Source organism: Saimiri boliviensis, chromosome 6, assembly GCF_048565385.1.
Source record: "Saimiri boliviensis isolate mSaiBol1 chromosome 6, mSaiBol1.pri, whole genome shotgun sequence".
NCBI classification, from domain to species: domain Eukaryota; kingdom Metazoa; phylum Chordata; class Mammalia; order Primates; family Cebidae; genus Saimiri; species Saimiri boliviensis.
In genome coordinates, this window is record NC_133454.1 from 60,289,565 (window position 1) to 60,316,061 (window position 26,497).

At 36.3% G+C, this 26,497-nt stretch overlaps 1 protein-coding gene across 8 annotated transcripts in view; it reads left to right on the forward strand.

Annotated features, from left to right (window-relative positions):
• Positions 1 to 283: 283 nt before the first annotated feature.
• CCDC15 (coiled-coil domain containing 15) overlaps positions 284 to 26,497 on the forward strand; it is a 65,712-nt gene continuing 39,498 nt past the window's right edge. For 2 of the 8 annotated variants that reach the window (XM_074400787.1, XM_010334401.3), the window contains exons 1-9: positions 285 to 546; positions 889 to 1,074; positions 5,427 to 5,576; positions 6,105 to 6,293; positions 14,681 to 14,794; positions 17,467 to 17,589; positions 18,976 to 19,122; positions 19,366 to 20,055; positions 25,111 to 25,185. In XM_074400787.1, the coding sequence (XP_074256888.1) occupies positions 898 to 1,074; positions 5,427 to 5,576; positions 6,105 to 6,293; positions 14,681 to 14,794; positions 17,467 to 17,589; positions 18,976 to 19,122; positions 19,366 to 20,055; positions 25,111 to 25,185 (1,665 nt within the window). In that variant the 5' untranslated portion in view covers positions 285 to 546; positions 889 to 897. The other 6 variants (XM_074400789.1, XM_074400788.1, XM_074400793.1 and 3 more) reach the window with 6 other exon arrangements.

Sequence of the window (26,497 nt, forward strand, 5' to 3'; positions counted from 1 at the left end):
CTCCCTGTTTCACACTTTTCCAGTGCTTCCCTCCACTGCGACCCCTGGCCCGCCCAGTCGGCCAGATCGCAAGCCCAACGCGTGTCTTTCCGGTGTGATTTAGAAGGTCTCGGGGCTGGAACTTGAGTCCCACCACGCCTCAGATGGCACATCACTCAGCGACCGCGCGCACCCACACATTCCCACCCCCTCAGCCGGACAGGAACAGGAAGTGACCAAACCACGGAAGCCCGAAACCCCGCCTCTCACGTCTTCCAAGCTGCGGGAGGGGACGCGGCGTCCGGAAGGGGCGGGCACAAGGTTACGGAAGGGCGGGACGGAGCGGCCCACCTAAAAGTGGCGGTTTCCTTGAGGCCGTTACCTTAGTACCCGCAGTAGACTGAGTCTGTGGCTAGCTGCGGGCGGACTCCCGGCCAGTGCTGTCTCAGCCGGAGTGGGCCTCGGGGCCTCAGAAACAGGCTTTTACCTGGCCCGAGGCACCTAGCCGTTCAGCGCGTCCTCCCATAACCGGATACCGATCATTGGAGCTCTCGGCTGCAGACCCAGGTTCCCGCCCCTCCCTTTGCCCCCGGGCTGCGGCTGTCATTCCGCCCTTCCCGCCTCGCTGCGCCCACAGCTGGGCACAATCTTCGTTCTTTCATTCCGATCCTTTCTCTTCCCTCTCATCGCCATTTCTTCTAGAAGGCAACTTAAAACGTTTCTTGCCTTTTTATTTCTTCCCATGTCTCTTCCCTTCTTCCTTTTTCTCTAGAATCCTTTTCAAATCCGTGTCAGTCTTCTGCCTCCAGGGCTTCTCTCCTTTTCACGGGCCTCTGGCTCATGTGTTAGGAGGTTGAACTTTTAATGCAGTCATTTGAAGATTGTAAGCTTTTTCTTTCTCCTTACCAGGAGTCACAGATGCTGGGAAGTATGGCCCGTAAGAAACCTCGAAATAACACACGGTTGCCCCTGGCTTTAAACCCCTTGAAGAGCAAGGACGTGTTGGCAGTGCTGGCTGAGAGGAACCAGGCTATAGTACCAGTTGGGGCATGGGTGGAACCTGCCTCACCAGGTAGTTCGGAAATCCCAGCATATGTGAGTGTCAGTTTGATCCAAATATGGTGGGGTTTCCCACCACCCTTTTTATTACCCTTCTCTAATCTGGGTGCTTAAAGATGAACAGTCTGAGGATGCTGTTTCTATTCTGCCATAAATAGATTATGTTCTTACATTAGAATTATAGAACAAACAAGTATTTGCCAAAACTTGACTGCAACTTCAGTTGGCATAATCAAATACTACTCACCTACTATAATAAATAGACCATAATCTACATGCAACAGGTTATATAGATACATATCTGTATGTCAGTTTACTTCAGACTCTTGATTGGTTGCTACGCCCAAGACGTAAGCACTATCTGCAAGATAGTTGACATACTTTAAGTAACATTAATTGGTTGCTTAAGGTTTATGATAAATTTTGTAATGAGGATTCAGACAAAAATCGGGTAATAGAATAAAGGAGAAGGGGATGAACTCTGGTAATCTGAGAAAGTCTAACTTGAAATTCCGCAATTTCTGATAGTCTTTCACTAAACTTAGCTGTGTGTTCAAATTTAAATTGGCACCTACCACATTGTGTTATAATAGATTGTTAATGTATCTTTTCCTGATGCAATGGGAGCTCCTTGAGCTTAGAGGACAAATCTCATTTATCATCACACTCCCACTTTTATCTTAAAGACTGCCTAATAAATATAGACACTCATGAAATATTTATGAAAGGCACATAATGTCTTCTGTATATATAGACAAGGTGCTGAACATGGATGAAAAAAGTATGAGGTATGTTCCCTAAGTATACTTGATCTCAGAGGAGAAATGAGACATATTTAAAGTAAATGTGAAAGTAATGGAATATACTATATTCATTTTACTTTTGTTTGCACATATGTATGTATATTCATTGATTTATTCCTACTCTGCCTATTTCCAAAACGGGTTTTAAGAGTCTAGGTGGTATATCTAAGTTCTAAGAATATAATGCTTAATCAAAGAAGAAGCTCTGACATTGGGTTGATGTGACCCAGGAAAGTGTAATGAAGAATTTGAATCATCGGAAAAGGGAAGGGAATGATTCTCCTATTAAGGAGAATGGGGAGAGTACAGGTTCAGGATTCTAAGGGTAGATTAGATCGGTTGGAGTGGAAAATTTAGTAGGAGAACGGTTGTTGACAGGATTATGGAAAATAGGGATGGTAGAGAACCATAGGAAATTTTGGAGAAGGGATTGACTTTAATTGTTTAATATTTACAGGTGAATTTTATGATCAACCAGTGTTTTGATTAGATTAATTGCTTCAAAGATATTGAAGCAATGGGTAATGGCTTGTCTTTGCTCCATAGTGTCTGGGGCCTCAGCTGGGGCTCAAGTAACTGGACATGTCTGGGACTTATTGACTATTTTCTGGCTGTTGGTTGGAGCTAGAAAACAGTCAGGCTATCCCAGTCATGTGACACCTGCTAGGCTGTAATGTTCAAGATGGCTTTCTTATTCAGATATCTGACATTGCTGGCTAGAAATGTTTCTCTTTTCATATGGCTTCTCTGTTAACTAACTTGGGCTTCCTCATAGCATGGTAATCTCAGGGTAGTCAGAATTTTTATACAGTGCTGACTTTCTTCAGAATGAGCACTCTAAGAACCCAGGTGAAAGTTGCTTTATGACCTGGCTTGGGAAGTCACAGAGCCCATTTGCCTCATTTTGTTAGATATTTGGAGTCAGACCAAATTCACTTTGGGAGAGGACTACCCAAAAGCATGAAGGCTAGGAGACTTGATTCATTGAAGAGAGATCTAACTGCTGTGTCATTAAGCTCCAACTCCATCATATGTGAATGTGTTCTTTGGATGTTGTGAGAAACACTTCATTCCATATGGCCCCCTTGGATAGTCCATAAGGTGCATAAAGGCTATGAGAAGTTAGCTGTACAATCAAAACAACATTTCGCTGTGTTTAACCCTGTATTTCCAAAATTTACTTCAATCTGGGAACCTCTGAACATCCCACAGAACAATTTTTCTTGGGTTTTGGTGGCCTTGCACTATGGTACTTGCTAAGAAAAGTACGTTTCTAAAATCTTGTATACTCTTATATTTGGTTTACAGTTGAGATCCACAATCTGTAATCATTCAGTAAGATGTTTGATAATCTTACGGAGCAAAAGAGGAGCAGAGAAAATGGAAGTAAAACAAAGAGGCTGAATGGCTTAAACTTGTCTGGGGCTTCAGTTAATCTGGGTCAGTTGTTCAGGCTTTATTACATATATGTTTCTCCTTTGGAATTATTTTGCCTAATTGTTTTTTGATACTTTATACTCCACTAGAATAGTTTATGCAATAGACTTCTTGGAAATTTTAACTTAAGTTGAAATTTGAATGCATTTGATTTTGAGAATGTAATGACAGCCTGTAAAATGATCTGAGGCACCCTTCAGAATTAGAAGTCAGAATCACTGAGTTAGAAGAAAGAATAGGTAGGATATATGATGATGATTTTATTTAATTAGAAAATTCCTATTGAAAGAGAGACGTAGTCAAGAGAAAAGCAGTGTAGAAAGGAACATAATTGTTGGAGTCAGAAACTTCTAGTTCTGCTACTAGTCAGCTGTATTAAAATTACCTAATCTTTCTGAATCCCAGTTTCCTCATCTGTAACATAAGAGATAAGAATACATACTAGCAAACGTGGTTTTGAGGATAGAAAATGTAGTTAAAATATTTGTCACATAATAGATCCATAATAATGGTAAGTGCTGTTATGATGATGACTGTGATTGTTATTCAGAACACTTAGAGGAGATAAATGCAGATCAAGCACTCAAATGGGATAAAGTGTGCCAGATTGTTTAGAACAAGCTTGTCCAACATGTGGCCATGGGCCCAGGATGTGGCATGCTGCATGTGGCCCAGGATGGCTTTGAATGAATGTGGCCCAACATAAATTAATAAATTTTCTTTTCTTTTCTTTTCTTTTTTTTTTTTTGAGATTGGGTCTTGCTCTATTGCCCAGGCTGGAGTGCAATGGCACAATCTCAGCTCACTGCAATCTCCACCTCCCCAGTTCAAGTGACTCTCCTGCCTCAGCTTCCCAAGTAGTTGGGATTACAGGTGCCCACCACCATGCCTGGCTAATTTTTGTATTTTCAGTAGAGACGGGGTTTCGCCATGTTGGTCAGACTGATCTTGAACTCCTGACCTCAGGTGATCCACCCACCTTGGCCTCCCACAGTGCTGGGGTTACAGGCATGCGCCACTGTGCCTTGCCTAAATTAATAAATTTTCTTAAAACACTGTGAGTTTTTTTGTGATTTTTTTTTTTTTATACTCATCAGCTGTCCTTCGTGTTAGTGTATTTTATGTAACAGTTCTTCCAGTGTGGCCTGGGGAAGACAAAAAATTGGACACCCCTGGTTTAGAATATGTTTTGCAATTGAATAATTATATAAATATATATTGACTATCCTTATAGTCAAGGCTCTGTACTACATGCTGTAGGGGAAACAAGGGAGAATTGAATATATATCCTGCCCTCAAAGAGTTTATAATATAATAAGGGAGTCAAGAAGTATGATACTCAGTTAACACTGGTGAAATGAGAAGTGTTATAGTATAAGAGGGCTTAGAGGAAGAAAGTGTTGTGGGAAGTGCTAAGGAGTGGATATTAAATGGTTGTGAAAACTGAGTAGGCCTTTACTAGGTGGAGATGAGAGGAAGGGCATGCCAAATTAAAAATGGAGTATAATGGCCGGGCGCAGTGGCTCAAGCCTGTAATCCCAGCACTTTGGGAGGCCGAGGCGGGTGGATCACGAGGTCAAGAGATCAAGACCATCCTGGTCAACATGGTGAAACCCCGTCTCTACCAAAAATACAAAAAATTAGCTGGGCATGGTGGCACGTGCCTGTAATCCCAGCTACTCAGGAGGCTGAGGCAGGAGAATTGCCTGAACCCAAGAGGCGGAGGTTGCGGTGAGCCAAGATCGCGCCATTGCACTCCAGCCTGGGTAACAAGAGCGAAACTCCGTCTCAAAAAAAAAAAAAAAAAAAAAAAAAAGCATAATGCCGAGTATGAGGACATTTTGCAATAGGACATATTTGGTGAGTGGTAAATAACCTGGTGTGTCTTGACTATTTACTCCATTTTAGAAAATGTGTAACATATGATAGGTTTAATTTGGTTCATTAAGAATTAATGAAGACACCTTCAGTTCTAGTTCAATAAAAATACTAAGATTTGATTTGCGTACTCATGCATTCCAATTTTTTTTTTGTACAGAATGGAATTATTGTTTTCAGGATTGTATCCTGACTGCTCTGTGTTTACAACAGCCCTAATGGACAAAACTGCTGACATTTAAGTTCATTTTCTATCTTTCATCTTTAAAGACCTCAGCATATTTGATTGAGGAAGAACTAAAGGAACAGCTAAGAAAAAAACAAGAAGCTTTGAAACATTTTCAGAAACAAGTTAAATACCGAGTAAATCAACAAATTAGGTTGAGAAAAAAGCAGCAGCTTCAGAAGTCTTATGAAAGAGTAAGTTCAAAAGCGAGCCTGAGTAAAGATTGAATGGAAAGTATGTGTGTTATGTGATAAGGTATTAGGTGGTAACAGAATTACTTTCCTTTGATTATGTGCTTGATATAATCTGATTAACCAGTGAGGACAGTAGATTTTTATGTAGAGAAACCATGTTTTATTCCTATGCTCTGACTCATTTTTTTTGCTTTTACCAAGTAAACACAATGTCAGAATTTTGGGTTCAGACTTGAGTTTGAATTCTGGCTTTGCCACTTATTAGCTATTGACTTTTGACTAATTACTTAACTTCATCCATAAAATAAGGGTATGATACTCCTCTTATAGGATTGTGTGTGAGTTAGATGAGAAAACCTAAATTATTAGCACATGGGAGGTACCTGGTAAATGTTAGTTCCTCTGCCAGCTAAAGCCTCTCCCCTGCCCCCACCCCAATTTAAAATCCTGAATTGCTTAGAGGCATTATTGGATTGCTCTGTATTGGAGTAGAACATTACTACGTATCCTCCCTTGTTCTTTTTGTAGGCAGAAAAAGAAGGCTCTATAGCCATGCAGTCTTCACCAGCACACTTAACTTTCAAAAGGACAAGTGTTTTTCCAAACAATTTAAATGCTGCTATTGGAAGTTCTAGGTTATCTCCTTCCCTGATGCTTGGGGAGGGAACAGATGATGAAGAGAATCAGAATGAATTATTCCAACAACAAGCCCAGGCTGTAAGTACCTGTGCATTTTATTTTATGTCTATGATATTTTCCCCATCCCCTACACTATAATAAATATGACATCTATGGTATGAGGTAGGGATTAAGAGTTATTGCATTCAGCTTCACTTTTTATAATCACTTCTTTTTTGTTTTAGCTTTGTAAAGTGGAGAACAGTGGGGTAATGCTTTTTAAAATTTTTAAATTTACATTTATTTGTTTTTGGTAAGACACTCTAAAATTAACTAAAGAAAGGTGCCAAAGTGTTGGAATTCAAAAGCACTTTAGGTCAAGAACATGGATTTTCCCAATTATACTGAAATTATATTCTGAGTAAGCTACTATTAGTTTGTAGTATACAGAGAGAAATGATTCTTACCTTTGTTGCAAAGAAGTTCAGTACACATGGGAGCATTATTGTTTATGTTTGTCTCATTTTGAGACAAAACATAAACGAATCTATAGTTGTAGGTTAAGGAATAATATAATGAATGCATAACGTATTTAGAGTTTTTGGAAAAATGTAATTGTTATTTAGTGACTCATTTTATATAACCAATATTTAAAAATTAACCACTATGAGTAGACTCATCCATTCAAATTGCTTGACTCTGTCTAGTTAGCCCCAAACTTAGTATACCTGAGCTTTTGTCCAGTTGATATAGTCTTCAGTTGTGCTTCAGGAATTGTTCTTCATCTTATTTAAAATGTATTCTTAGAAATAATGAGAGGAAGAGAAAACATGGAAAATTATGAGTATTTGAAAATAAAAGCTGTATTATTGCTTAAGTTAACATACTTGGTCATAATTTAATTGTGCTATTTGCTATTAATAGGAAAAGCTTTAGAAGCAAACATTATCATGTTGAAATACTATTAAAATTTTTTCTTTGTCCACAACTATTTGACTCTTTCTTGTCATTGTTCAGTTTGTAAGCATCATTTTTATTTGTTAGGAAGTATTTGTTGAGCCAGGCACTGCATAAAGTACAAGGAATAGAACACTGACTTAAGACACATAGTGCTTGCTTTTGTGGTGTTTAATAGCTATTACTTCATCTGTATAATATGTAAATACAGCTCATCAGTCAGCAGTGTTTGCATATGCTGTTTGTTATGCATTGTAGTGATACTAAGGAAATGTGAAATAGGACCCTCCATGGGTTTATATTTTCAGGTGGAGATACAAAACTAGACAACTCATTCTGTTAGATAATAATATAGAGAAATTTTCTATATATTGCAATAAAGTTGTGCTATGGGAGTTCAGAAATTTTTAAGGAAACCATAGGGGAAGAATTCATGGGAGAGATAGAATTGAACTACACATTACTCTGTTGCCCTGGCTGGAGTGCAGTGGTAGAATCTTGGCTCACTGCAGCCTCTTCTTGCCTGGTTCAAGAGATTCTCCTGATTCTCCTGCCTCACCGTCCCGCGTAGCTGGGATCATGGTACCCACCACCGTGCCTGGCTAATTTTTGCATTTTTAGTAGAGATGGGGTTTCACCATGTTGGCCAGGCTGATCTTGAACTCCTGAGCTCAAGGGATCTGTCCTCTTCAGCCTTCCAAAGTGCTGGGATTATAGGCATGAACCACCGCACCTGGCAAAGATATTTTTTTCTTAAAAAAAAAAAAAATACCTAGAAACTACAGTGAGCTTGGTGTATTTGGAAATAAGTGATGGATCCTAGCCTTTCTAATTGATAGTTTAAGTTTTTATAACCATCCCTGTGGCTTTTTTTTTTTTTTGGTGGTGGTGGGTGGGGGCGGCGAAGGACACGAACTACTGAAGAATGTTCAGTGACTTAACTATTTTGAACTTGTAAACTTTGTCTATATATGACTCCATGACAATAGATGCTTTTTAATCTTACCACGTCTGTTGCAGTTTTTATCCACTAGATGTCACTGTGAAACTAAACAATGAGACAGTTTAGGCACTAATTCCCTTACATTTATCTAAAACTGGTTGGGTAAATGGTACACATAATTTACTTTCTGAATGTTAGTACATGTCTCAGTTTTCTTGTGTTAGAGTTATAGAAACATAGAATCTTGGAAGGGTTTTAAAAATTCATCTGACATATTGAAACATTTATGCATAAAATGATTTGCTGTCTGGAATATACTTAAATGATATAGTAGGAAGTTACAGATGAAGCAAGATTGGCTGGGAGTTGATAATGCTAAAGTGAGGTATCCATATCTGTCCATGGCGGTTCATTATAGTGTTCTGATTACTTCTGTATATGTTTGAAGTTTTCCATAGGTTTGAATTTATTTAAACTTTAATTAAATGTAAAAAAATGATATTATCTGGTCCTACCTTTCTCTCTCTAAGGAATTCAATTCTCTTTGTATATCATATATATATATACATATATATATATATATGTATATATATATGGCCATCTAATTCCTGCCACAGCCCCTCCACTATTGGACAACTTACTACTTTTTCAGATGGGTCATTTTTTTTTTTTAGAAGACTTGAAATTATTACAAGTATTTTTAAAATATGTTGAGTCAAAAATCTTCTTTCCTATAACTTTTATCCATTGGTCCTAATTTTGCCCTCTCAAGTAATAAAAAATAAAATGTTATCTGAGAGCACTTCAAGTATTTGATTATAGTTACCATTTTTCTTTTTTGGGTTTCTGTATTCCTAATGCCTTGTTGATTTCTTCTGAATGTTATTTTGTTTTTCAATATTATTCTGAAATAGGGCCTCAAAACAACACAACGCTGTATTTCAAATATGTTTTGGCCAGGATCTCTCTTAATCTGCTCCCCCAACTCACCCTCTACTTGATAATACTTGGTATTACCTGCTTGTTCAAAGGTCAGTTAAGATTACTTGCCTAAAGTTAGGAGCTAGAATTGTAGACAGGAAGAAATTTCAAGTGATCTTGTAATATAGAACCAGTATTTTCTTTTCGTTAGGACTGACATTCATCTTTAGGGACTGAGTTTCTGTGATGTCTCTGACAACTGCATTTTGGGGGGGAATTGAACAACTGATCATTGTTTTAATCTCACCATATAATAACTTTCTATTTTTCTGTCCCTATTCAGTTTGCTACTATTTTGTAGCATGGTTTATTCCAGCTTTTGGTTTCTCACTGAATCTTTTACTATCTTATTTTTATTTTGATTCTGTCTTTACAGAATCAAAATTAAAGTAAAGCTTTAAGTAATGTGAAATAATTTGCTACATTCTTGTAATCTACCATTGAAAAAATGAGTATTTCAGTCAGGCACTTTTGACTGCAAGAACTCAGGCTAACCCAAGCAAGGGAAAGTTATTTTAAAAATACACATGGGATAATAAGGGAAGAATCAGCTTCTCACACAAACCCAAACTCCCTTAAGGAATGCAACTGGAGGGTTTTTCTGGATGAGGCAGCTCCAGTGACACCAAGAGCATGGAATCTTTGATCTTCACACTAAAATTTGATCATTAGCTTGATTGACTCAGTTCTTCTCATAGGGTGACCAGCCTTCCCTATTGGTCTAAGAACAAGGGGTTTCCAGGACATGGCACTTTCAGTGTTAAAACTGGGATGGTTCTAGGTAAACTGGTATAGTTTGTCACATTGTGTCTACATGTATGCTTCTCTCTTATTTAATCATTTTTCTACTACTAACGGGTATTGTCATCTCTTCATCACAGCTTTGTAGCTTTGGTATACTTGAGGCCCCTTTAGCCTTTTTTTGTTTTTTCCATTTTAGGACCTTTTATGTTCAGGTCCTCTCTAACTTTTCTCGGAATATTTCCTAGTTTATGATCTGAGGTAAGGAATATTTATTGGCCCAGCTTGCCTTTTTGCACTAGGTCTACGTTACTGGTGATCTTACAGGTTGATAGCTACAGTGACAAAAAAAAGGTACCGCAACTTGCTGCATTACATTGGGATTCATGGGTTATAAAAAATGGCTCATATGGGTTCAACTTTTTTTTTTTTTTTTTTTTTTTTTTTTTTTTTTTTTTGAGACGGAGTTTCGCTCTTGTTACCCAGGCTGGAGTGCAATGGCGCGATCTCGGCTCACCGCAACCTCCGCCTCCTGGGTTCAGGCAATTCTCCTGCCTCAGCCTCCTGAGTAGCTGGGATTATAGGCACGCGCCACCATGCCCAGCTAATTTTTTGTATTTTTAGTAGAGACGGGGTTTCACCATGTTGACCAGGTTGGTCTCGATCTCTCGACCTTGTGATCCACCCGCCTCGGCCTCCCAAAGTGCTGGGATTACAGGCTTGAGCCACCGCGCCCGGCCCCGGGTTCAACTTTTAATGTGTAGTATTTTCTGGCCACTGAAAAGTTTAACACATTTAAAAATCAGTATAATTTGCAAATAAACCACTTTGTACTTGAATAGAATTTAACTTTGGTTAGATTTTTATGGCATTAACAATATACTTTAAATTGTTTAAGTGGACGATACTTTATCGTCCATGACAGGAAAGTAGGTAAAATTCTATAAATCTCATCTATCCTCTTTTCTCGTGACCTACATAATATTATTAATTGACTCATTTTGTTTCATTTATGCAGTTACATATAAATTCTATCTTATCCCTGATTGGCCAAAAATTTACACAAAAAGGACTGAAGAAAATATGAACAATATTGTAGTTAGATATCCATATTTTTCAAATTTTATCCTTCATACGTGCTTGATGTTTTAAATTTTACTGTCTAATCATTGTTTGCTTTAGATTTTAAGATTTAAATCTCAAAATTTTTTACATAGTACAATTTTTGTTTTGTTACAAAGAGGTCCTTTTGCTAATTGTTTATGTTTCTGTGTACAAAACAGACATTAGGTGTGTAGAAGACACTGCATCAAGGCCTATTTTTACATGCTATACTGCTGTACAAACTTTGCTCTAGTCAGCTAAGGCTAGGAAGGAAGTTGTCTAAGGTTGCCCTTTTAATAAGGCTTGTGGGCCTGGCAGTATTCCTTACCAGCTGCTGTGATTTGGTTGTCTGGTATATCTGGGGTATATTGTCTCTAGGGCTCAGTGCAAGCGAAGTTTGGTTGGCAGTGGTTTGCCTGCTGAATGGAGAAAATTTCAGCCCATGTTCTCTAGGATATTCCTGAGGTCTGATAAATGGACATATGTATATATGCAATATGAGAATGAAAAATGCATTTATATTCTTATGTTGTTCGTGGAGAGGAAGCTTTTTGAGGGATGTTGTCTGGGATTTTTTTTCTCATTTTTTATACTTTGAGTTTTATTAAGTGTATATATGTACATAGTTTAAATAAGTAAAATAAATAGTTATGTGCATTGTTTGTTGTTAAAAAAGAGAAGTACTTTGCCCATTGCCTCATTTCCTCTTCCTCGAAAGCAAGTACTTTTCTCTTTTGGTGTTAATATTCATACTAAGTAACATGCTAGTAGTGCTCCTTCTTTTTTTTTTTTTTTTTCTTCTTCATATGAGCTGTGGCTTTGTTGTAGGAGCTCCTTAATAAAATTTTTTTTTTTGCCAGCTTTATTGATTTCACACTAGGAAGGATGAGGATGTATTCCTTTTTCTGTCCCCTGCTGCCACTACACATGGACTCTTTTCTACCCCTCATCCTCTCTTTATAGTTATATTGTAATTTTGCTTAGATCTATATTTAGAATTTATATTGTTATGACTAGAAAAACATTAATCACAGCTGATCCAGGAGTAAACTGTGATTACTTTTCCTTCTATGTGTGGCTTTTTGTTTTATCTGCAATTATATTGATTTTTCATTTGCTATGTTTTCTATGTAATTATGAGTAATCATATGTAATTATGAGTAATTCATCTCTATCAGGGAATCGAAGCCTTGGTTAGAGATTTAGTGGTAGTCTTTGTTAATAACAGTTAACTACAAAAAATCAATAGTGTGCCTAAGATTAGATAGAAAAGACTTTTGGTCAAATTTTATGTTTTGAGTATTTATACACATACAACACATGCACATATGCATATGTACATTTAAACATAAACATGTAAGTATACATGCAAATGTATTTATACCACATTCACACAATTACACATATATGTAATGACCACCATCGTCTTGAAGAGAAATGTACTTATCTACTTGTTCATTTTAATTATTACATAATTTAATTTTTAATATCCACCTGTGTTCTATGTTTTTGTTTAATTGCTTGTTAACATTAACTTCAGTCTTTGTATTAGTTTCTAGTGGCTGCTGTAACACATTACCTCAAATTTAATGACTTAAAAAAATGACAGAAATTTATTATGTCACAGTTCTGGAGGCCAGAAGTTCAGAATCAGCTTCACTAAACTAAAATGCAGGTCTCATCAGGGCTGTGCTTCGTCCCCAGGTTCTAAGGGAACGTTTGTTTCTTGACATTTCCAGCTTTTGGTGTCTGCCGACATTCCTTTTCTTGTGGCTGCGTCACATCAGTCTCTGCATGCCATTTTCATATCGCCTCCTCTTCTGTATGTTGAATCTCTCTACCTCTCTGTTGTAAGGACACTTTTGATGGCATTTAGGATCCAGATGGATAATACAGGATTATCTTCTCAACGTCTTTAAGATCTTAAGATTCTTAACTTAATCACATTTGCAAAGGCCCCTTTTTCTTATAAAGTAATATTTACAGGTTCTAGGGATTAGCACCTGGTATCTTTGGGTGGCCATTATTCACCCTATGACTGTCCTCTGAGCATGTAATTGAAAAAGCTTTTCCAAGATTGAGGCTTGGTGAAGGGTCATGGTACCTGCAGAGAAACAGGGAAAATACTGTATATTTTAGCTGCTGGACCAGTTGAAGTTCCTGCTTAAGAGCCTGTAATCAATGCGACTCTAATAGAGGTTTGGATTTGATGGGAAATGAAGATTCTGAACCCCTATTTCAAATTTGTTGCAATGGGGATTTTTGAATCCTGGGTCACATGGTGCGGGGCAATAACACCTGTCTTACTTGGCAGTGAATACAAGCAGGCATCCTCATGGCTCTATTTTTATTTTTAATAATTTCAACTACACCTATCTATTCTTGCATTGTGAACAGCTCTATCTTGATCCCGTTGGCCACTGCAGCTGACTAAATCTAGAAGTCTTCCTTTTAGCAAAACCAAGAGTAGTATGTTTCAAGCTGATTTCTCTAGCTAGAGGTATAAACCTCTAGAAACAGGTATACATAGAGGTGATGTGCTGTAAAAAATCTGGGCTGTTAGAGTGCTTTCATCCTTAGGTCATTATTAGTAAAAGCCATAAAGATTTATTTATTTATTTATTTATTTATTTATTTATTTATTTATTTAAAGACAGAGTCGTGCTCTGCTGTCTAAGTTAGAGTGCAGTGGTACAATCTTGGCTCTCTGCAGCCTTGAACTCCAGGCTTAAGCAATCCTCCCACCTCTCCCACCTCAGCCTCTCGAGTCATGGACTACAGGCATGCGCCACCATGCAAATTTTTTTGTATTTTCTGTAGAGAAGTCATAGCCATCATTTCTCTTCAAGGGAGAATTGATATTATTAAACTTTTAGTGAATGGGTTAGTACTGGTCTTGACTTTGCCATAATTTTACTGACTAGTATGGGATATACTTTTCCTCTACGAGATACAGTGCTTATCTTAAAATTATACATATTTATTTCCTTGTTTCCCTAAAGAGCTATTCCTTCCAAATTTATAAGATATAAAATAGGTGTGCTTCTCTGAAAAATAAATCAAAATAGCTACATACTGAAATTACTAGAGATCAGGAATGAATACAAAATCAACATTTACTATTAGTAGTCATTTATCAAATGCTACTTAAAGTAGTTGAAACAGATTGGTTCATTTGAGATGTTTGAATTTGTGCACTAAATTAATTTAGGAAGGCTTCCTGGAGGAAGGGCGATTCAAGAAAAGACTAAGTAGCTATAGTCTTCAAATGTTGAGGGAGAGAAAGGAGTCATGTAAATTGGGGATAAAAGGGTTTTAAGGAAACTAGAAATAGAGTCTCCTAGCAAGCAGTGATGAAAGCAATTAAGTATATAAGGACCACTTGAAGAAATAACTCCTTATTGAAAAAGGTGGTTAGTAGGTAAGGAATATGTCTGCTCAGTGATCTCCAAGTGTATTAATTCAGACTTTAGGTTCTCATATTTTTGTGTACATGTTTTATATAAAGTCTACATTATTTTTTAAAAAACAATTTGAGTAACAGCCCTTAAACCAAGTTAAAAGTACAGTCTAGAATAATGGCAATAATGTTATGCCACACTATCAACAGATAAAAGTCTCCTTCACGAGTAATCCTGTTGTCTTAGATCTGGCATTTTTTTAAATAATAGGGACCTGTTTTCCTGTTGAGACACTTAGTACATTTGGTATTAAAACTTATCCTACTTTTGTTTGCTTTTTTTCCCCCTTTCCCTGGCAGCTTAGTCAAACTATGAAACAGGCACGTCATCGGCTAGCATCCTTTAAAACTGTGAGTGAAAAAAAGGGATCAGTGTTTCCAGATGATGGAAGGAAAAGCTTTCCCACCCAGGAGGTAAATTAATTTCTAATACATGCTTTTTTAAATTATAGGTAAAAAAATACAGATAAAGGTTTACTTATATCTCAGCATTATTTAGAATTGTAAAATAACTGGAAATAGCCTTAAGTACCCAATAGTAGGGGACACTTGAGTAAATTGTGATATGTCCATATGCAGCCATTCTAAAAAATATAATTTTCAAAGAATATCTGAAGATAAGGGAAAGTGTCTGTGATATAAAGTTCTGAAGATACGGGAAAGTGTCTGTAATATAAAGTTAAGAAAAAAGTTGGATAGCAAATTAAGTATGATATTAATTAAAATATATGTATATATTTTCAACAAATACTTATGGAATGTCTATGATTGCCAGCATTGTTCTAGAAACAAGACTTACAGTGGTGAAAAAACAGACAAACATCCCTCAAGGAGCTTCTGTGCCAGTAGGGAAAGCATATAATAGGCAAATAAATATAGAATATAATTTCAAGTGATAAGTGCTACGAAGAGAAATATAGCAAAATAAAGAGATGGAAAGAGTGCTGTGTGCATAGACAAAAGCCCAGGTGGAAATTGCACAAGAGGTTTATACTGATTATTTCTGGATAGTAGCATTTTATAGGTGATTTTCTTCTCTTTGTTTTTTATTTTTAAAAATTGTCATAATATTTGTTACTTTCTAATCAGGAAAAAAATTGATACTGTTAATTTTTAAAAAGAAAGACATTCTTTTGATTCAGAACTTGAAAGTGAGAGTATGGAGCTAGGCGTAGGAGGCTATGTAAGTCTACACTTATAAAATGACGTTGTTTTGGTACCTGCCTCGGAATTCACAAATTAGGATCCCAAATTTACATGTGTGCCTCTGTTTAGTTAATTTTGGCATTAATTTCAAGGTTTGATAGGCAGCATCTAGTAAAATAGACCATTAATTTTGGTTTTAATTAATTTTTTCCTGTCATCAACTGTCTCATTTAGTTCTTTCCCAGTTTTACTTCCTAATTAGTGTACTCTTATATTTTCCTGAAATATATCTATATATCTATATATTCCAGGAAAATATAATATATATCTCTCTCTATATCTATATATTATAGATGTTACATCTATAATATCTATGTATTATATATATCTATACATTATGCTACAATGTATATTATATATTTTTTATTCGTTTTTTTATTTAAAAATGAATTTTTATTAAAAAAACAAAAAAAACACCGAAAGTGGGAAAGAACTGAATGAGGCAGTTGTTGGCAAAAAAATTATACATCTATGTATTTAGATATATATATTATATTACATATAATGTATAATACATATAAATATATATAAATAAATATTAATATCAAATACATATAAATATATAATATACATTATCTAATACATATAAATATATAATATATATTAATATTATATATAATATATATGCATGTATTATATATAATATATAATTTTTGTATTTTTTCTTAAGTATCTTGACACAATCATCAAAAATGTCTCATGTGCTGGCAATTGGTTGAATACTAAGCTGTAATGTTTTTCTCTTTAAGAAATAGTCTAATTTAAAAAACAGGTGGGCGTGGGTATGAGTCCACATCTGGCAACACATCCCACATGCATTCAGTATGGTTGTCTTTTTCTAGCATTGCCTCGTGGCTCTCCAGATAGAGTTTCTTTCGTACCTAAATTACTTTCAGAGCTTGGTTTCTTGACTAGTTTTCATACCTATCGTGGTTTGGCAGTACTGTAGTTTGGGCCATTAGACTGACTCCAGGGTACTGTTAGAATGACGTGTTTAGATACTTTCTACTAAATCAGAAAAAAAACAAACGGTTATCAGATCTTAGACATGGATATTTTATATTGTTTGGAACATGCTTAGTGCTTTCAACTGGTATTTTTCCAGAAAGAGTACTATTCACAGATCTGACTGAAATAATTATTCAGTAGATGGGAGGATTAAGTCTGAGATAACATCTTTGTATAAACCAGTTTTATATGTCAGAGGTGCCATTTAAGTGTAATTCATTATTGTTATGGTGATAACAATGAATTCAGGCTACCTGCTTGCTTCTAAGTAATGCATATATGGTTTTCAGGTAAAAATACGAAAAATTACTCAATACAGTTGGGAATGATCTAAGAAATTAGTGAAATTTTTCTTATTACTTATATCAAGTCTTTCCTTCAAATCTGAACAATTTTCTACCCTCTTCAGTTGTATGAAGTGGGAATTTGCCAGTCAGAAAGAACAATCTGTGATTGAGTTGAACCCTGCTTTTATTTCCTTGTTAGTCTTTAGTGACATTAGAATCCGTCTGGTTGTTATTGATCTAGATTTGGAGATACAAGTTGAACACATACTTGCTTGTACTCTGTCAGGTCACCAAGACTAAAATCATGAGTCTTCTGAAGTTGTTACTGGCTAGAATAGGTGCAAGTTGTCATTTATAAAGTTAATACATTCTCCTGTCAGTCTGTTTCATTCCATATGTTTTCGTATGTGAGTGCTTTGTTTGTACATATGAAGTAGAACTTACTTTTTTCCCCTTTATTGTGTATCAGACTACCAAAACCTACTAAGATGATTTTAGATCTTTTACTGAACCTCAGCTTAGGTTCATGAGGATATTGCTTCCTCTAGACCTATTTATATTTGTATTATTTTCATTTTTTTCCAGACAGTGCTTTCTAAGAAATCAGCGTCCATGGGGATAAATATAGGAGTAAGAGGAGAATTTCCCATTAAGGTCCATCGAGGTCTTTTAGCTGCTGTACCTTACCAGAATTATATGGAAAATCAGGTAGCAAAATATAAAAAGTAGAGGGGAAAGACACTGGCTTATTAGAATGATCCACAGATAACTAAGGATAAGGTAAAGGGTTAAGATGTTCAGTACTTTTTTTAACAGACTTTATTGAAAAATAATTCATATACCATACAATTCATCCATTTAAAGTGTACAATTCATTGGATTTTAGTATATTTACAGGGTTGTGCAACTGTTACCACAGTCTAATTTAGAACATTTTATTTTTTTAAATTAATTTTTAAAAATAACTTTTATTGTGTATAAAATGTCTATCCATATGTTTTGCCCATTTTTTAATTGGGTCGTCTTTTTATCAAATTGTTAAGTGTGTGTGTGTGTGTGTGTGTGTGTGTGTGTGTGTGTGTATTCTGGATACAAATTTCTTATCAGATAGTTGAATTGCAAATAAATAATTTCTCCCATTCTATAGACTGTTATTTTTATTAATAGTATTGTTTATAGCATAACATTTTAAAATTAGTCACTTCTTTTATTCTTATGTTGCTTGTGCTTTCGATGAAGTATCTCCTAATCATTGTTTATCTTAAGATTGTGAAGATTTATTCCTGTGTGTTCTTTTAAGAATTTTATCATTTTCACTCTTAGTTTTAGGTCTGTGATCCATTTTGAGTTAATTTTTATGTATGCTGTAAATAAGTGGTTCATTTTCATTCTTTTGAAAGTAGATATCCAGCTATCTCAACATCACCTGTTGAAAAGACTGTTCTTTTCCCATTGAATTTTCTTGGTACTCTTGTCAAAAATGTGAGGGTTTATTTTTGAACTTTCAGTTCTGTTTTATTGTTCTGTGTCTGTTAGTATTATAATGTCTTGATTCCTATAGCTTTGTGATAGCTTTTGAAATTGGGAGGAATGAAATCTTCATCTTTGTTCTTTTTTTTCTTTTTTTTTTTTATGTTTTTTTTCTTTTTATTGTTCTTCTTTTTCACGAAAGTGTTTTGCTACTATGGGTCCCTTGCATTTCCATATGAATTTTATGATTAACTTGTTAATTTCTGCCAAAGAAAAGCCAAGTGGCATTTTGATAGGGAGTGTTGAATATATAGGTAACTTTGATAAATATTACCATCTTACCAGTGTTGTCTCTTGATCCGTAAACATATTATGTCTTTCTTTTTAGTTTGACCATCTGTCATTTATTTCAATTATCCTTTTAGTTTTCATTATACAGTCCTACACTGTAAAGATTTTATAACATTCAACTATGCTGACCTACTTACATTATATTAGCAGTGACCTGAAACCTAGAATTTTATTGCAATCACGTTGTTTCTGCCTACGATAACTACATTGTGTGTGTGTGTGTGTGTGTGTGTGTGTGTGTGTGTGTATGTGTTTTCATTATTTTTTCTTTAGGAACTTGACTATGAGGAACCTGACTATGAGGAAACTTCATCTATTATAACTGATGAGAAAGGGAAAGAAAATTTGTTTGGGAAGGACCAGCAGGACCAGCAGGATATCATCTCTGAAGATAAGAACAAACCTTTCAGCAGAGTTCAGGTAAAGCAATAAAAGAAATTAAATGAATTGTGATTTGCACTAGGTTTTGCCAGAACCGTTTTACTGATTTAGGATTGTAGATTTAGCTGTTGTTAAGTTGGACAAAGATTATAATTTCACATTTTATTCTAGTAATTTGCTTCACTGCCATATCATTTTGAGATTATTTTAGGAACCTTTTGGAAAACTTAGAGTATTACTACTACCTCACAGTCTATATTTGGTGTTTATGTTCACTTTTAGAAAGTAAAATTCAAAAATCCATTATTTGTTGTGATGGAAGAGAAAGAGCAAAAGCAGTTACATTTCGAGGGCCTTCAGAATATTCTGCCAGAAGCCCAGGATGACTTTCCAGAAGCTGAAGATGATTTGCTGGAAACGCAGGGTGATTTGAAAGGAATCCAGAGTATTGAGCCAGATACCCAGGCTGTTGAGCCGAACGTTCAAGTTACTGAGCCAGAAAGCCGGGCCACTGAACCGGAAGGCCAGCTTGTTAAGACAGAAACTCTTGGTATTAGGCTGAAAGCCCAGAGTATTGAGCTAGAAGAAGGGAGTATTGTATTGGAAACCCAGGATTTTCTACCCCCAAATCAGGTTTTTCTGTCTGAAAACCAGGATGTCTTACTCAAAGGCCACTGTGTTCTCCCTAAAGACCAGAATATTCTACTCAAATATCAGGACCAGGACTTCCTGCCCAGAGACCAGCATGTTCTCCCCAAAGACCAAGAAATTCTGCCAAAATATCAGGACCAGGATTTTCTACCTAAAGACCAGGATTTTTTATCTGGAGACCAGCATGTTCTCCCCAAAGACCGGAATATCCTACCCAAATGTCAGGACCTGGATTTTCTACCCAGAGACCAGCATGTTCTTTCCAAAGACCAGAATATTCTACCCAAATGTCAGGACCAAGATTTTCTACCAAAATATCAGGTAAAATAGAGTGAAAAGGAGATTGAAAAAAGAAGAAATAAGCTACTTAGGGTTTGGAGTGGGATTTGTAAGGACTACAAGTATACCTTGGAGATATTATGGGTTCAGTTCTAGGCCGTTGCAATAAAGCATATATTGGAATAAAGTAAGTCACACAAATTTCTTGGCTTCCCAGTAGATATAAAATAGTTATGTTTATACTATACTCTATCCGTGTACAATAGCATAATGCCTCAAATACATACCTTAATTTAAAAATACTTTTTTGCTAAAAAATGCTTACAGTTAATCTGAGTCTTCAGCAAGCCATAATCTTTTTATTGGTGGCGGGTCTTGCCTCAATGTCGATATCGGCTAACTAATCAGAGTGGTGATTACCGAAGTTTGGGGTGGCTGTTGAAGTTACTTAAGACAGTAATGAAGTTTGCCACATCATTTGACTCGTCCTTTCATGAAAGATTTCTCTGTAGCGTGTGATAATGTTTGATAGCATTTGATCCACAGTAGAACTTCTTTCAGAATTGGAATCAGTTCCCTCAAACCCTGCCACTGCTTTATCAAGTAAGTCTGTGTAATATTCTAAACCCTTTGTTGTCATTTCAACAATGTTCACAGTAGATTCCATCTCAAGAAAACATTTTCTTTGCTCAGCATAAGAAGTAACTCCTCATCCATTTAAGTTTGAACACGAGATTGGAGCAATTCACTCACATCTTCAGGCTCCACTTCTAATTCTAGTTCTCTTGCTGTTTCTACTACATTGCAGTTACTTCCTTCACTGAAGTCTTGAATGCCGCAAAGTCCATGAGAATTGGAATCAACTTCTTCCAAATTTCTGTTAAAGTTGATATTTTGGCCTCCTCTCATGATTCATGAATGTTCTTAATGGCATCAGGAATGGTGGACCCTTTCCAGAAGGTGTCAAATAAACTTTACCCATGTCTATCAGAGGAATCACTGTCTGTGACACATATGGCCTTATGAAATGTGTTTTATAAATAAGAAGACTCAAAAGTCAAAATTATTTCTTGATCCACAAGCTACAGAATGAGTGTTGTGTTAGCAGGCATGGAAACAACATTAATCTCCTTGTATGTCTTCATCATAGTTCTGGGGTGACTAGGAGCATTGTCAATGAGCAATTTAAGAGGCATCTTTTTTTCTTTTTGGATCAGTCAGTCTCAACAGTAAGTGTAAAATATTCTGTAAACCATGCCGTAAACAGATTTGCTGTCATCTTGGCTTTGTTATTGCCTTCACAGAGCACAGGAAAAGTAGATTTAGTATCATTCTTAAGGGCCTTAGGTCTTTTGGAATGATAAATGAACATTGGCTTCAACTTAAAGTTACCAGCTGCATTAGCCACCAAGAGAGTCAGCCTGTCCTTTGAAACTTTGGCCAGACATTGACTTTTTCTCTCTAGCTGTGAAACTCCTACTCATCTTCTTCTAGTATAAGGTGGTTTTGTCTACACTGAAATCTTGTTTGGTATGGCCACCTTCATTAGTAATCTTAGCTAGATCTTTGGGATAACTTGCTGCAGCTTCTACATCAGCACTTGCTGTTTCACCTTGCCCTTTGATGTTATAGAGACAGCTTTTTTCCTTAAACCTCATGAACCAACCTCTGCTAACTTCCAACTTGTCTTCTGTAGTTTTTTCAACTCTCTTAGTCTTTATAATATTGAAGAGAGTTAGGGCTTTGCTCTTATCAGGCTTTGGCTTAAGGAGATACTGTGGCTGGTTTGATCTGTCCATACCTCTAAAACATTTTCCATGTCAGCAATAAGGCTTTTTTGCTTTCTTATCATGTATTCACTGGAGTAGCTTTTAATTTCCTTCAAGAACTTTTCCTTTGCTTTCACAATGGAGGTGTTTGGTACAAGAGGCCTCGCTGTCAGACTGTCTTGGCTTTCAACAGGCCTACTTCACTAAGCTTAATAATTTCTAGCTTTTGCTTTAAAGTGAGAGACATGTGGTTCATTCTTTTGTTTGAATACTTAAGAGGTCATTGCAGGGTTATTAACTGGCCTAATTTCACATTGTTGTGTCTCAGTGAATAGGGAGGCCTAAGGAGAGGTGAGGGCATGGCCAGGTGGTAGAACAGTGAGAACACATACATTTATCAGTTAGGTTTGCTGTTTTACATGAACGTGGTTTTGGTACCCCAAAACAATTAGGATAGTAAAATCAAAGATCACTGATCACAGATCACCAATCACCATACCAAATATAATAATAATGGAAAAGTCTGAAATATTGTGAGAATTTCCAAAATGTGACACAGAGACATTACGTGAGCACATGCTGTTGGAAAAGTGACGCCAATGGATTGGCTTGACATATGGTTGCCACAAACCTTCAGTTTGTGAAAAACAGTATCTGCAAAGCATAATAAAACCAAGTATGCTATATATTGTACCTGATTTGAGATCCATATTGGAAAAAAACAGTTTCTTGATTGGTCTCTTAAAACTCCAGTGCTCTTACTAAGTGTTAAAGTATTATCAGCAGCACATTACTCCAAATGAACAATTTGCTGTTTCTTTTCTTTTCTTTTTTAAATCAACACTCTCCTCAGATTTTATGAACAATTTAATTTTTTATTTTTAATCTTCAACAGGAAAAATATTTCTGGCAGCCATTATCTGCTTAGACAGCTAAAAGGCGGAAAAAGGAGTGGCCCATAAGTGCTGAGCAGTATTTTTCACACAGGTTCCAAGGCCAGCTCTCCACCAGAAATCAGTTAGACTAAAAGGAAGAAGAAAGAGAACAATAGGAATTAGATTACTTAGGGCTATGGTTGGACTTTTGTGGAATGTAGTACAGTTGTTTATTTTATTCCATAAGATGCCCAATTATATTCTGATCTCAGTTAACTCCAGAATTCTCACTAAAGCCTGAAGTCTTCACCTGTTATTCTTAACTGAACAATTGATATTTTGTGTTTGTTCCTTTGTAGAAAGCAAATCTGAAGCAGCCAACATCTATTTTGATAGGTAGGAGAGGGAGAGAGGTACCTCCTCTGGATGTCCATCAGGATCTTTTATGCAGGCATCATCAGGCCTCCATTTGAGGCAAGGTAGAAAAGAAAAGGGACAGAGACCAACAGGGACCGAATTGTTTAGTTTGAAGCTTTCAAAGGTTGTTCCTTTGAAACTTCAGAACTAAAGCTAAACTTCATAACTGACAAAAAATATGCATTTCTGTTTTATTCCATAATGTTTTATATTATCCTGAAAAAAACTATGCTTAGGTCTTCAATGAAGCCTAGAGTATTATTGCCATCATGTTACTCTTACTAGACAATTTCTAGTTTTATGATAATTTTCTCTTTTAGAAAGTATACTTTAAGGAGTCATACTCTGATATGACAGTTGAGAAAGGGAGAGAAGACTTTTTTTCTGGCAGATTATCAGTGTCTGCCTCCCAAATCCCAGGACCAGGATAACATCAGAAATCAGGTAGAGCAGAATAAAAAGATATAAGCAGGAAGAAAGTACCTGGGTTTTATAAATCCCAAGTGGTAATTTAAAATGAGGGACTTTGGAGCTAACCTAAGAATATAGTGTTTGGTTTTTTCAGGTGGAGTCTTGTTCTGTCACCAGGTGGAGTGCAGCGGCACAATCTTGACTCATTGCAAACTCTGCCTCCTGGGTTCAAGCGATTCAGCCTCCTGAGTAGCTGGGACTACAGGCGCACGCCAGCACGCCTGGCTGATTTTTTTTTTTTTTTTTTTTTTTAGTAGAGATGGAGTGTCAACATGTTGACCAAGCTGGTCTTGAACTCCTGACCTCAGGTGATCCACCCGTGTCTTCCTCCCAAAGTGCTGGGATTACAGGCATGAGCCACCATGCTTGGCCAAGATACAGTATTTTTTATTCCTTCCTACATTAGTGGGGAGATGGTCCTAAGTCCTTTTAGAACAGAGGCCCTGCTTCAGGAGCATACAGTGTTAAATCCTAAACAGTTCAGTTCTTCCCGGTCTCTCTCCTCTTTTTTTTCTTTTCTCTTCTACTTTGTATTTCAGTGGTACAAAAGACCCTGGTCTAGGGAACAATATGAGTCAAAATCAGTTCTGTGATTTCTAAGGCTGATGTATCACATTCATATCTTATTCCAGAATCAGTTGACTATTTTAACAATATTATTCTTTAACTCTTACCAGAGCCAACAGTCTCGCTGCAAGCATAATGCCCCTACATGAACAATGTAGGAACTAGCAGATACTTAAGATTTGGTGAGTTTGTCAGACTATTCTGTCCATGGATAGAATTAAGAATTAAGGTCTACATAGTTGAGCTCTAAGTGTAACATCATCCTCATATCCAAATGTATCAGCGTATTTTTACTTAGTTTCATTTCTCTGGAGTTTTCACTGAAGCTTATGATATTATGATTAGCATTACACAACTTTTTTTTCCTGTTGTTTTTCCTTTAAAACATGTTTCTCAAGCAATCTGTATCTTTTAGTGAGAAAAGACAGAGTGAGAGGAATTGCTTTTGGACTATCACCAATATGTTGTACCTAAGATTCAGGACCAAGACTCCCCTAGAGAACAGGTAGAACAGAATACAGTAGGAAGACTGTATACTTTCTAAAAGAGGAACAAGGCTAAATTACATAATATTGAGGCTGAAGCCTGTGAAGCCAGCTTGTTTTGGGGATACATAGAATTAAGGCTTTCAGAATTAAGCTAAGAGTGTAATGTTTTTGGTTATTTCAAAATGTGCCAGAATAATCTGGAATTCACTTAAAAATACTCCAGGAAAAACACTGGAGAAGAGACAGATGAAAAAGCAAAATGTTGCTAATTGTTGAATCTGGGTAATTGTTGAACCTTGGGATTCGTTATACTGTTTTTGTTTTTGTCTGCTTTGATGCATGTTTGGAAATTTTTATACTGAAAACAAACCACACACACACACTTTTAGCTGTGTTCTGTTCTCCTGACCTACTGTCATTACTCTGGGATTGCCCCTGCAGTCTATAATATTGTCATTAGCCCATCATTTCTGCGTAGACAATCAGTTCTGTATTTTGTTGTTCCTTTAGAACAAGCATGTCAGACCACCCTCATCTTTTGAGAAATGGAAGATTGCAAGAAGAAATACTCCTGGAGTGCCATTGGTATGTTTCACCCAATATTCAAGATTTAGTGTCTCTTAGAGAAGTAGAGCAGAATATAGTGAGTTAAGTAGCAGAGTGTAAATTGCTTAGGTTTTGGTTCAAGATTGACAGGGCAATGTAACTGCTTCGGGAGTTTAGTGTTAAGGTCAGTAATAACAGGCAAAGAATATAATGATTTTTTTCTTCTGTGATGCATCTCACCATTCTGACCTATTAAAACTACTTCAGTCTTCTCTACTGAAGCTTTTACTACTGCTACAGGAATGATGTTCCTGCTTAGATAATTTATGTTCAGTGTTTATGTTGTCCTTTAGCACAGGAACTATGAGCAGGCCTTGCATGATATGACAGATAAAAGATGGAGAAAACTTTCAGAGCACCATGGATATATTTTACATGAAAGCCAAGATACAGGCTCTGCCAGAGAGCAGGTGGAGCAGGGTATAGTAAAGAGTAAGCAGCAGAAAGCAAATCAGAGTTTGGGCAGCACTTGTCAGAGCTTCCATTACCAAAAAAGATCATGATGATCATGTTAGTTGTCATTAATATCAGCAATAGTATTATTAATATTATTATGAATAACAGCTTACATTCATTGAACATTTACCGCAGCCAAAATGGTTTTAGAATTTTATATTAAGTATCTTATTTGATTTTCATAATAACCATAGAAGATAGATACTATTATTCTTGTTTTGTAGATGAAATTTAAGATTGCTTTGCAGGTAGAGTTAAGATCCAGAATGGTGACAAGAAGTATAATGTCTGCTTCTATGCCATAATATATCAGGCTATTCTGACTTATTTAGATTATTATCCTAATTCTAAGATTATTTTAGGTCTCTCATTGAAGCCTATGGTTATTTTGGGGAGCATTTGTTGCCCATTTAAAAAACTATATTTTATTTGTATTTTTATAAAAGGTATATTTCTGATGGCCATTGTCTTTTACAGTGTGAGAGGGGAAGAAATGAGCAGTTTCTGAGGGGCAGGGGTTATGAGGATCTTCTACCCCATGGCCAGGACTAGATCTCCATCAGTAAGCTGGTAGAGCATAAGGCAGGATTGCTAAGAAATAAACTAATCAGGTTTGGGCTGAAGCTTGTTAGGTTTCTCTTGCCTAAGGTTTGGAGTCATTGAGTTAAGATCTGTAGTTTTTCAAGAAAATGTTACAATATCCTGGCCTATTAAGATTTTTCTGTGGCTTAAATGAAGTTTAGTTTATTGTTGCTGGAATTTTGCCCCTCTCTGGATAATTTTTATTTTCCGATTTTAAGTTTTTAAAAACAAAGGCTTAAGGCCAACAACAGAG